Source organism: Carassius auratus, chromosome 31, assembly GCF_003368295.1.
Source record: "Carassius auratus strain Wakin chromosome 31, ASM336829v1, whole genome shotgun sequence".
Lineage (NCBI taxonomy): Eukaryota > Metazoa > Chordata > Actinopteri > Cypriniformes > Cyprinidae > Carassius > Carassius auratus.
Window position 1 is genome coordinate 2,804,997 of NC_039273.1, and position 12,172 is coordinate 2,817,168.

General features: G+C 32.9%; 1 protein-coding gene across 2 annotated transcripts in view; it reads left to right on the forward strand.

Annotated features, from left to right (window-relative positions):
• Window positions 1-12,172, forward strand: part of cacna2d2a (calcium channel, voltage-dependent, alpha 2/delta subunit 2a) — a 186,107-nt gene that overhangs the window by 107,597 nt on the left and 66,338 nt on the right. For both annotated transcript variants that reach the window (XM_026212970.1, XM_026212972.1), the window contains exons 5-6: window positions 5,085-5,129; window positions 11,558-11,696. In XM_026212970.1, coding sequence (XP_026068755.1) covers window positions 5,085-5,129; window positions 11,558-11,696 — 184 coding nt within the window. The remainder of the gene's footprint in view (window positions 1-5,084; window positions 5,130-11,557; window positions 11,697-12,172) is intronic.

Below are 12,172 nucleotides of genomic sequence, written 5' to 3' on the forward strand. Positions count from 1 at the left end.
CCAGGATGAGAACATTAAAAACATTTGTCTTTTTCTGAAAAAGTTTGTCTAGAGCATTGCATCATGGGATACAGTCTTCCATGTTCTAGTTATATGCTAAACATTTTAGTGAATGTATTAAGTCAGTTTGACTATATAATGGAGAATTAGTATTAGTATGGTGGTTTGCTATTATGAACATATCTCCCCCTGCTGGTAGAAACAATCACTGCTCATTCATCACTAGTGTCAAGCATGAAACAACAACCAACTTAACTACTTAAAAAAAAAAAAAAACTTTTGTCACTATTTGCTCTCCATGATGTTTTTCCAGAAGTCTATGATTTTCTTTCTCCTGTGGAAAACAGAAAGTCCATGGTGCTCTGCTTTTAAACATTGGATTTTTAGTCTCCTTCAACAAAAGAAAGCTGGGTTTCTGACAGGTACAACATGTTGATAGAATTTTACATCTGTATGACCCAGCTGTCGAATCTGAGAACTAGTGAAATGACAAGAAGGTGAAACAGTGAAATGAAAGGACAAATCAGCATTATTATGGATGTGGAACAAAGACTGTTTCTATAGCAACAGAAGCTGACCTCCAGTAGCCTGGCTGTAATCACAGACCGAGGAGCACTGAACAAGAACTGTGCTGATATTTCATTTGTGTTTTTATTGTTTTATTGACTGTTGTCATTGTACTACTTTTGACTTGCACGCAGCGAAACTACAAGCACTTTGGCAGGAAAAATGCACACACTGAAAAATAGATTTGATGCATCTAGATAATTAAAATTAGTTAATGCACCACAATTCTTGAAGATTTTTTTTTTTTCACAGTTTTTTGTGCAATAAATTTAAATGAAATAGATTAGTGGTATTTTCTAAACTAGCATCATCTATCCTTGTAGTCTTTAATTAAATACTCTACTAAATGAAATGATATTATATTTCTTTTTATATGCCAGTAAACCGTAAAAACTCATCTGTATGAATGTGTGTTTATTGTGAAGGGATGGAGTGAGTTGAAACGGGGTGCAGATGAGAAACAGACCGGTTATAACAGATGGGCCTTGATGGACTCGAGTGTCCCGGCAAAACTTACCATACTCGCTTATTGGAGAGATATTTATTTATTTATTTTTATATTATTTTCATTGTGATTTTTTTTGTGTGTGATTCATTTTTTTATAAAATAAAATTTTTACGTCTTTTAGTTTCAATCTTTCTGAAAATCCTGCTATGAATTGTTCCACGTATGTAAATGAAACTGCAGTAAAATTAAGTGAACAAAGAACCGAGTTTGATTTTTTATGGGTTTATTTTTACGTTAATAACCCTGAATATCATGGTTTACCTATAATAGATAACCATACACACATACTTTGGCAAAGTATAGCGATGTGCAAAGAACATGGTAATACCCTTATATCTGTTTTTGCTAGGAGAGAGAAAATGTAACATTATGCTACATGTGTGTAGTCCATTATTAGTGTTTGACAGGTGTGTTAGTGTGTTGAGCACAGGTGTGTGATGACACACTGCTTGTGCTGAGCTGCTGCACGACTGTAAGATCACAGTTCACATGTTTACGGTTCACACACACACACACACGCTGCAGCCCACTGGCTCACTAGAGACACCCACACTCCGCCAGAGGGATTGTCTCTGCTGAGAACTTCTATTAATAGAGTCTACTGCCGCCCATCCTCTTCTCTCCTCTCCTCCCTATCTCTTGCTCCTCTTTTCTCAGCTCTTATTGCTCCATCCCTCTCTATCTCTCTGCAAATTCTGTCTTCTCTTTCATTTTCTGTCCTTCTCATTCTCTGTCACCCGGATCCTTCCTTTAAACCCCTCAGAGAGTGTGTGACCTTTCCACAGTGTGAGGGTCATTTTACAAAACGTGTGCCTTATCAACATATGTGTCATTAATGAATTTAACAGTGCATTTTGCTTTGCGCTGGTATAAACAAAATGTGTCAGCATAAATTCAGTAACCCTTTAAAGATTTTAATTTTTTCTTTACTTGCCTTTTTTCATGCATTTTTTTTTGTTGGCCTTACGTTATGCACATACAATAAATACAGTTTATTTATTTAATTTTTTTAGAATTTTTTATATACTGATTTAAATTTCAGTTATACATTTATGCTATAAATAAATAATTAGAAATATTTATTTATTCCTAATATAACTCGGTAATATATTAAAATAGTATTGTGTGTGTGTGTGACATATATTTATAGATATTTATAATCTATTCATTTTACATATAGAATAATATATTTATAGGATAGTGTATATTAAAACAGTATCATAAGATATGTTTAATACATATTATTTATATGAATATATGTAATATTTATATGCATAATATTTATTAGTTCATCTCATGGTTCATATTTTGTATATTTACATTTTATTTATATATTTAATTTATATTTATTTTATTTTTTTCAAGGACTACAGTAGGTTTATTTTTTTGTTGTATTTGTCAGAAGGTCTCAAACTTTTAACCCAATTACCATGATTTTTGTAAATGTAAACAGCTAATAAAAGTAAGACAGGCATTTCTAGAAATTTCAGAATGAAAGAACTGATCTAATAAATATCTTGAACTGAAGGCATCCTTTAATGCATCGATTAACTCCTTAACTCCGGTGGCAGGAGTGTGTTTTTGTGGAAAGAAGCTTGAGAGACCCAGAGGGGCCGGAAGAGAGGTTTGGGGAGGAGAGGGCGGGAGGTCATCGCTCACGGACTGACTGGCTTTTTCATTTGAAGGAATGGAACTTTTCTCTCGCTCTATTTCTGTCTCTATCTGCTGATCTCCTGACAGAGTCTCGCGGGACGCTGCTGTGCGCGGGTGTGTGTGTGTGTGTGAGTTGCAAGGTTGTGTAGATTTGTCAGCATTTTGACCGCCGCCTTGTGTCCAGCTCAGACGCTGTGGTTGTCACTGTGTTTTTGGCGCTGGTTTGTTTGGATTGGCACTTTAGACAGTGACGGGAATAGAACTGGCATGGACCGAGAACCGGAGAGAAACAGGGTATTTCGGAATCGCATACTAGCATTCTACCCATTCTGTTTCTGCAGTTATCAGACTGCTTATAGTTATTATAATCATAGAATACTTTGATGAATCTACACAAACAACTATATTTCCAGATTAAGTAAAATAAGCTCCAATTCTTGACATCTCTTTCTTGACACATTAACTGCACTAACAAACATCATTAAGACCATTTTCGAAATGCAATGATATCAAATGACTGCAGCCACTGAACTATTCATGCATATATATACAAACAATAACATAATACTGTTTGAAGCGTGCTATTTTGCATATATGTGCAGTAATGCATTATACAGTATACTCTGCTGAGTGCATGATGGAGTATGTTTCTAAACATATCAAACAGTGGTATGCTACATTGTCAAATGATCTCATTATGTTGCATCATGTGTAAGTATTCAAGTGGCATCCAGTTATCTTAACAATAAATACAATTACTAGTATTTTTACTTTAATCTTTCATCCATCCAATCAAAAATGAGTCAAGAAAGAGATCACTGCTTATACGGTTTGGACTCATTTGTCACTTTGGAAATAGAAAGTGAAGTGTAGTTATTATTATATATATACTGGACTACTGGTCAAATCTTTGGGAGAATTGGAATTGTTTTAACATTTGACAATATTACTGTATTTTACTGTGTTTTTGATCAAATAAATGAAGTCTTGGTGAGCAGAAGAGACTTCATTATTCCAAACTTTTGACTGCCTGTGTATATGCACAGTATTTTGTGCAGTCCATACAGAAAAAGAGAAAGTAGTTTGCTGTTCCAAATGAAGAAAACAAGTGATCCCTTGTGATGGTTCCCCCTGTGTGTACACAAGAGAGGGAGGAGATCAGACAGAGACCCCCGAGAGACATCAGGACTCATGATCATGCTACTGAGAGATGCTACAGCACTGATGCTGATCCATTCAGATCTCAGACACAACATCACTCGCATTTACACAACCACGGGATGCTTCTCTATTCCGAAATATGGCAAATTATGTCCGGAATGTTTCTAGGAACATCCTTTGGTCTATTTCAGCTTGTGTGTCATGAATGTTTCTCTCATTTTTTGGAACAGTTTCAAGCACACTTTATAATGTTTCCATTATTAGACATGAGGTTAAATTTACTTTTTGAGTTTTGGTTTTTGAGTAAAGATATGTCAGTATTTAATGTGAAATATATCTAACATTAAATACCAACATATATTCATTGAAGTGGCGAAAAACGTTATTTTCTGTTCTATTATAACAAATTATGAAACTCTAAAGCAATGGATGTTTGCTCCAGTTTACTAAAGATTTTTGTTAAATAAAGATTAATATATAACTTTATATTTGTAAATATTTAATGTATGTATTAATATTATTAGTCCTGTTTGTTTTCTCACAAATTGTTTGTTTTTTCACCTTTAATGTCAAATGGAAAAGCAGTGTCTCAGTATTTATATGATATGTATTGTATATTGATGATTAATGTATGAATTGTGAGGCTGGTGTCAGCTAAACATCTTAATCGATATAAATGCTTAGGTTTAGATGGTTGGGTGAGATTTGAGTGAGTGAGTGATCCTATAATGTCATCCTTGTGATAAAATAATAAGAAGAAAAGCATGATTTTGTCAGAAGATGCTAGTGATCATCTGGTCAAACTAATGGCTTGTCAAATTTCATCTCACGTCAAGTCAGTGAGTTATTATTTTAAAAGAAGGCTCAGTCTTTCTGCTTTGCGATCAGATGTCTAATTCAGAAAACAAAAAAAGATTTGCATGTGATAGTGAATACAAAAGCAGACAGCATCAAAACAAATGGTATTTACTGTCTCACGACAGCGGCCCCAGGACAGCGCTGCAGTTTCATTATTGCTTTATTTTCTTGGCAAACCAATAAGCTAATAAGCTAATCTTTCTTTTTTTTTGGTCTCATATGAAAATATAATGTAGAAGGCAGGGGACATGAGCTGGAAAGTTATTAATGGTCCTTAAGGCAATCATTTTTACATAAATGTTTACGTCACTAATATTTATGTGTTGTTTCATTTTAGGAAAATGACATCCAGTACTACGACTCCAAAGGCGACTCGGATGGTGTAAGTGACCAATATTTGTGTTTGTTTTTTACTGTTTCAAATGAAAACTCTTGGTTTTTGTGTGCTTTTGTCAGGAGTAGTTTCTTGTATGTTTAGTATTTAATAGCTGTAGAGGTTTTCCCTGAATCTTTTTCCTCTGATCTCGAAGTGTGTCATCACATTAGGATAAAATCTGAGTTAGGCCACAAATAGCATGTACTGTAACGTTATTTTGTAAATATCGTGTGTTTATACTAGTGTTCTAAATATTTACTTTATTATTATTTCAAAAGTTAGGTATGTTCAATATTGGTTAACATTATATATTTATATTTATAATATTATAATAATATCTATGTATTTATTCAATGTTATGTATTATTATTACTATTCTTATATAAAAAAAATCATACAAAGATTAATAAAAAAAGTAAAAAGTTTGTTTATACTAATCTTCTAAGGAAGTATTTTGAATTAATCTGTTATTATTTTATTTGTTTATTTACTGTTGTTGTTGTTATTACTATTATTTCTATAAAACTATATAAAAAGTAATGCTAAATTGAGTTTAGTTGTCAGTAAGAATATTTATATATTTTTATTACATATTTGACAATAGGCTTGTTTAGTTTCCTTACATAAATCATTATTAATTTAAAGGTCCAGTCTTAAAGTCAAAGAAACCTAAAGGATTTTAGGAGAAAAGTGAGACGATGTTGATACTTTAAGTGATGTGAAAGAGCAAACTTTGAGCAACTAAGTTCTCCTCTGGGACACAAATATACATGTCACCGATTTTTTTTTTTAACATATTTTATACTCAGTAACAACCTTTTCACTATATAAGTGAAAGGTCACGGTGACTCTCTTCTGCGGTTGATTGATTTGACAGCGTGCAGAAGGACGCGGTTATATCAGGCCGGATGAGTAGAGGAGGAATGGAGGAATTGTAGAGCCAGAGACGTCATAAATCAGAGAGTGATTTTGTGCAGTAGAAGCACGGCAGGCGTGTGATTAATGATTGGGCGCTTTAGGGGCTGTCAACGTCTCTAATTGGAGGACATCGCTCATCATTAAAGGGGCCAAGGGGACGGCAGCCCACCGACACCCTCGTGACCCCTGCCAGCCCACGAAACACAGGGTCAGAAAGAGTGCTTTCATATCCACGACTGCAGTCACACACCTGCATAACTCCAGAAACTCTCTGAACCAATATCAGCACAGCTTCTACTGTATTAATCACATTATTAATACATTATTATGTATTGTGTTGTTTTGTTTTTATTATGTTTTGAGGTTTTATATTTTGGTTTTATTATATTCATAATTAATTAGGTTCATTAGATTAATTAAATGTGTTTAATAACATTACAGTTAACATATTTAGCTTGTTTATCAATATAATAGTTTAGGAGTGATTTCTAAAGGCTACCAGGAATCATTACTTTTATTAATTTCAATAATAAACAAATCTGTTTGCCATTTTTCATTACATTTTTCCAGTTGTCAGAGGATTTGGCAAAGATTATTATAAAAAAAAAAAAAATAATAATAATAATAATAATAATGTTTATTTATTTATTTTTAGTGTTTTATTACATGTACTACTCTAAAGAATAATAATAATAATAATAATATAATAATAATAATAATAATAATAATAATGTTTATTCATTTATTTTTTTAGTGTTTTATTACATGTACTACTCTAAAGAATAATAATAATATAAATATAAAAGACAAATAGTAATAAAAATAAAAATGTATTATTATTATTAGTATTAGTATCCATTACAATTTGTCCAGCAAAAAAAAAAAAAAAAAAAAAAAAAAAAAAAAAAAATATATATATATATATATATATATATATATATATATATATATATATATATATATATATATATATATATATATATATATATATATATATATCTTTATTTATTTCATTTTAGTACTTTTATTACATTAATAATAATAATAATGATTATAATTAAAAAATATATTATTTTTATTACTATTTGTATCTGAATTTGTACAAATTAAAAAATTTACATTTTCAATATATTGATATTGTTTCAGTGTCTATTCAAATGTAATAAATATCTATGAGTATGAATGCAATAACAACAGAGGAGTTGCCGTCGTGTTTTAGTCAACAAAGTCAGACAAAAGCTGTTTGGTGTTTTTCTGACTGCCAGTGGAAATCAGGTCCATCAGCTCAACCTGAGGTTTCTCTTTTTATCATCACTGTCTTTTCTATCTATTTCGTCTCTGTCGTCTCGCTTGGCAAACTGTGGCATGGTGCCATTCCATTCCCTCCCACTCTCCTCCTCTTCCATGCTGTTTTGTGATGCCCTTTGGAGCTTTGCTCTCCTCCACCTACTGCAGGAAAGATCTGCGGGTTTTCCTGCCCTGGAAGTTGTAATCTTCAGTCCTGCAGGCAGATCTCCATCACGAGCCGTTCTAATGATGTTGACTCTTCCTCAGACCCACTGAGGAAACCTTTGGCTTGATGTGCCGCAGGAAACTTTTATGTCTTATTTTTGAGATGTGTTTCAGATACTTTGCAACAGGAAAATCAAAAGAAAAATGATCAGAAATCCAGATGGTTAACCGATATCTAAAAGAGTTCAAAACTGAAGAAAATAAATTGTAACGATCGTAATCCAGATGGTGCAGTGGCTTCATCTTTAATTGATTACATCGCCATTGAACACACAAAGTTATTTACATTAAAACACCAACATCTGCCTGCTGGATGTCAAGTTGCCAAATGCTCTGATGTACAAATAACAGATTCGAGGTTCACTTACGCCATGTACATGCATAAAGAGGTTTTAAATTTTAAATTCACAACGTTTTGGCATTAAACATTACATGTACTGCAAAAGAAAAAAAAAAGATTTAAATTAGGGTTAGGGTTTAAATAAATGATGCCATTTTTGTTTCTACAAGTCATCATTAGGGTTATTATGTTGCTAAATTTGACTGTGCCACTAGCACACTAACCCTCAGAAGGCAAAAGTGGAAACAGCGTGTAATTTTGTTTGTGATTAAAATGAACCCTTGAAAGATAAAGGTGCGATTGAGAGAGTCCTCAAAATGTAGTTTCGGGCTCTCTCAACATTTAATTAAACCTTCAAAACAGGGTGATCAAATTAACAAACGAGGTAATGAATAGAGTTAAACAGGTGGTGTATGAACAGGGAAAATGAGCCAATCACTCCGTCCTGTGTGGATTTTGAGCTAATAATTAGAAGCTGTCTTGAGTAATTATGACTGGCTTCGTCTGATGGTAAAAAACACTCGAGTGAAGGATAGTCAGGTGGAAGAGTAAACAAATAAAGGACATCGAGCTGAGATCCCCTCAAAGACGACTTTTCCAAATCAGTTAACTGAAACGTGTCTGAACAAGCTGAAAATGGGGGGTAATTGTGTGTGCTATCTTGAAAAACACAGAAATGTCTATTATCAGGGTGGTGCGGTCATTTATAGCTTTCCTTCACTTTAATATCTCAGTTTAACAAGCAGACTGCAGTGATTTTATGCATCAGATCAAAATTGACTTTTATGTACATCCTTTATAAATGTTCCTAGTTTTATTATACATTATTCATCCCTGCATCAAAGAAATTCACTGTTTGTTTTTATGTTAGCATCTTCTCTTCTTTGCTTTTTCTTTTCATTTTTCAACATACTGTTGCCTTCACCTTTATTAAGTAAAATGTATTGAAAATGTCATTTTCATGTTGGCTTTGTTCAGAAGAGCATGCTAGCATATTACTATATCTGCAGTATACAGTACTTTGAATGCAATGTGAAAATGTTTATGCATGAAAATGCAACATGACCTTCTGCATTTGCCAGAATATGCAGTGCAGAACTACTGAATACTGTATCCCTCAATGCAGTGTCCTCCACTTGATCTTCCATTTCCAGTGTGACTAAAGAACCATAAGTAACATCAGCCAACATTTATTACATCATCTTGACTCATCGTTTGATCCGAATGCCAAAAGTTAGGATATTTCTACACAAAATTGAATTGAAAATATGAAATCCGTTTGATATTGATATCTTTGTTTATTTCACAACTTTACAGCACTACGGATTAAACATGCAAAATAGTGAGGCCATGCGACAAGTGTTGCACACTACTGTTTTCAACATTTATCATGACATATTGCATACTATTTCATGTACTAATTTTCAAAACTACATTACCCACTAGTAATGTATTCTGAACACAGCTGTTGTATTTAAAGGAATAGTTTGCACAAAAAGGACAATTTGCTAAAAATGTACTCCTCTTAAGGCCATCTAAGATGTAGTTTATTTATTAATTGGAACAGATATGGAGAAATGTAGCATTACATAATTTGCTCACCAAATGGATCCTCTGCAGTGTATGGGTGCCGTCAGAATGAGAGTCCAAACATCTGATAAGAACATCACAATAATCCACAAGTCATCCACACCACTCCAGATAAACATCGTGTGAAGTGAAAAGCAGCGTCTTTGTAAGAAACAAATCCATCATTAGGGCATTTTAACTTCAGACTGTTGCTTCTGGCCAAAATACCAGACTCTTATTCTGACGGCACCCATTCACTGCAGAGGATGTGATACAAAATTTCTCCAACTCTGTTCTGGTGATATGTTTTCAAGATGAGTACATTTTTAGCAAATTTTCTTTTCAGGATGAACTACTAAGTATCAATATTTGAAAACTAATTTTTAAATAAGTGGTTAATCCTGTTAGTTCGGCAAAAAAAAAACATTATTAGCTAGAGTCAGATATGAGCTAGTCATGAGTAAAGTCAGTGCACCGTGTCATTTCAAATTATTTGCAAGGAAAACTGAAAGAAATCCCAAAATGCTTTTCGATCTCCAAGAGGTTATTTGCGTTCTTTATGTGTGTCACATTGAGGGGTATTGGAAAACCACTGTCCCCATGTTCAGCTCAACAACAGTTTATAATTGCATTTTAATAGACGATTAAAGTCAGGCCATATATCAGCCCTCACACTTGGCAGGAGGCTTGAATTTAATTTTTAGGAAAAAACAAAACAAAACAACAAAAAAACAGTGTTTACTATGTCAACCCCAATTAACTCCTGCCACTCTGTTACTGTACACCACACTTCACCCTGCCACGAAGGCAAGGGTGTTTGATCGTGAGATGAAGAATCAAAGACAAAGAGAAAGATTAATGTTTGTATAATGATTATTGAAGAAAAGGTCAGACCGGAGATTAAAGACGACAAAATTTGCCATATTCTTGTTTATTTTGCATGTTTAATTAAATTTTGTGTAAGAATGTCTATGCTTGAAATAATGAAAGGGATATGAATCAGGATTATCATTTAAGTTTTTTTTATCACACTGAAAATTATAAAGTTGAGCGCATTGCATTGTGGGATTCTGGTTGCATCTATATTTTGCAAATGTATTTTGCAAATGTAGAATGATTTCTGAAGGATCATGTGACACTGAATATTTTAGTAATGATGCTGAAAATTCAGCTTTGCAACACAGGAATAACTTACTTTTTAAAATAGAAAGCATTTATATTAGGTTACAATATTTTACAATATTACACTTTTTACTGATTTTTTTATCAAATAAATGCAACCTTGGTGAGCAGAAGAGACTTCTTTCAAAACTTAAAAAAATTAGAATTATTCCAAACTTGTGTTCGACATTATACATAATATACATATTGGACAAAATTGTATGGAAGAGCAGCATTCCAACTAAATGCAATTATCATGCAGTTTATGCATAGACTCAATTATTATGCTAAGCACACAAGACTGTGGTATTTAATAAATGCAAACCATTAAAATCCTGTGATCCTGCCATTTTTTTTTTTTTTTTTTGCTGGCTTGATACTTTCACTCACTGAAGTTCTTTGAAAGCCAGACTTTTTGAGTCAAATTTTGATTCAAGATGCATTAAAATGCTAATTACCTGCTTGTGTGGCAGATTCAAGTCGAGGGTAGAGCAGCCATCATTCGCCAAACACTCTGGTGATTTATTGACATGGTTAATCATCTGAAGGACTTCAGTGCCAATGGATCTTGAGCCATCACCAACTCTAATTGATTTTCTGTAATTTGCAAACACTTTGATACCTGCTGTTGTATTGTGTCTTGGATGAATAGGCTGGCGATGTATTACGCTTTTCCTCCAAAGAGCCACCACCTTTGAGTTGTGGGGGCATGATTACCCCTGTCATGTCAGTGCAATTAGTGTTTGTCTAATTAATCATGGATGCATGTGTGTATGTGTCTAAATGATTTTTTGGTTTGCTGTGTGTCAATCAAAGCCGTGTGTGTGTGTGTAGAGCGATAGTGCCCTCTTAGTAACATAGACATGTGTGTTTGTGTGTGTGTGTGTGTGTGTGTGTGTGTGTGCTGATGTTTCTCTGCTTCTTCTCGTTGCAGCAGGATGATGATGATGGAGAAAACCTCTTGCAAAATCCAAACTCTCTTTCTTTGGAGTTTGTGGATGATCCCAACTTCAAGAATAAAGTCAACTACTCGTACACAGCCGTGCAGATTCCTACTGACATCTACAAAGGCTGTGAGTACTGACAAAAAACACATACACTACTGTTCAAAAGCTTGGCAACAGTAGCATTTATTATTTTCAGCAAGGATGCATTAAATTGAATTAAAAGTGATGGGAAAGTCATTTATTATGTTGCTACATATTTCAAATAAATCCAGTTCTTTTGAACTTCCTGGACATCAAAGAATATGAAAATAAAAGTGCATCATAGATTCCACAAAAAAAAAAAAAAAAAAAAAAAAAAAAAAATATATATATATATATATATATATATATATATATATATATATATATATATATATATATATATATATATATATATATATATATATATGTATATATATATATATATATATATATGTATATATATATATATATATATATATATATATATATATTAGTGCTGTCAAAATTAGCGCGTTAACGCATTCGATTAATTTGAAATATTTAACGCGTTAAAAAAAAATAACGCAATTAACGCGGTTGCA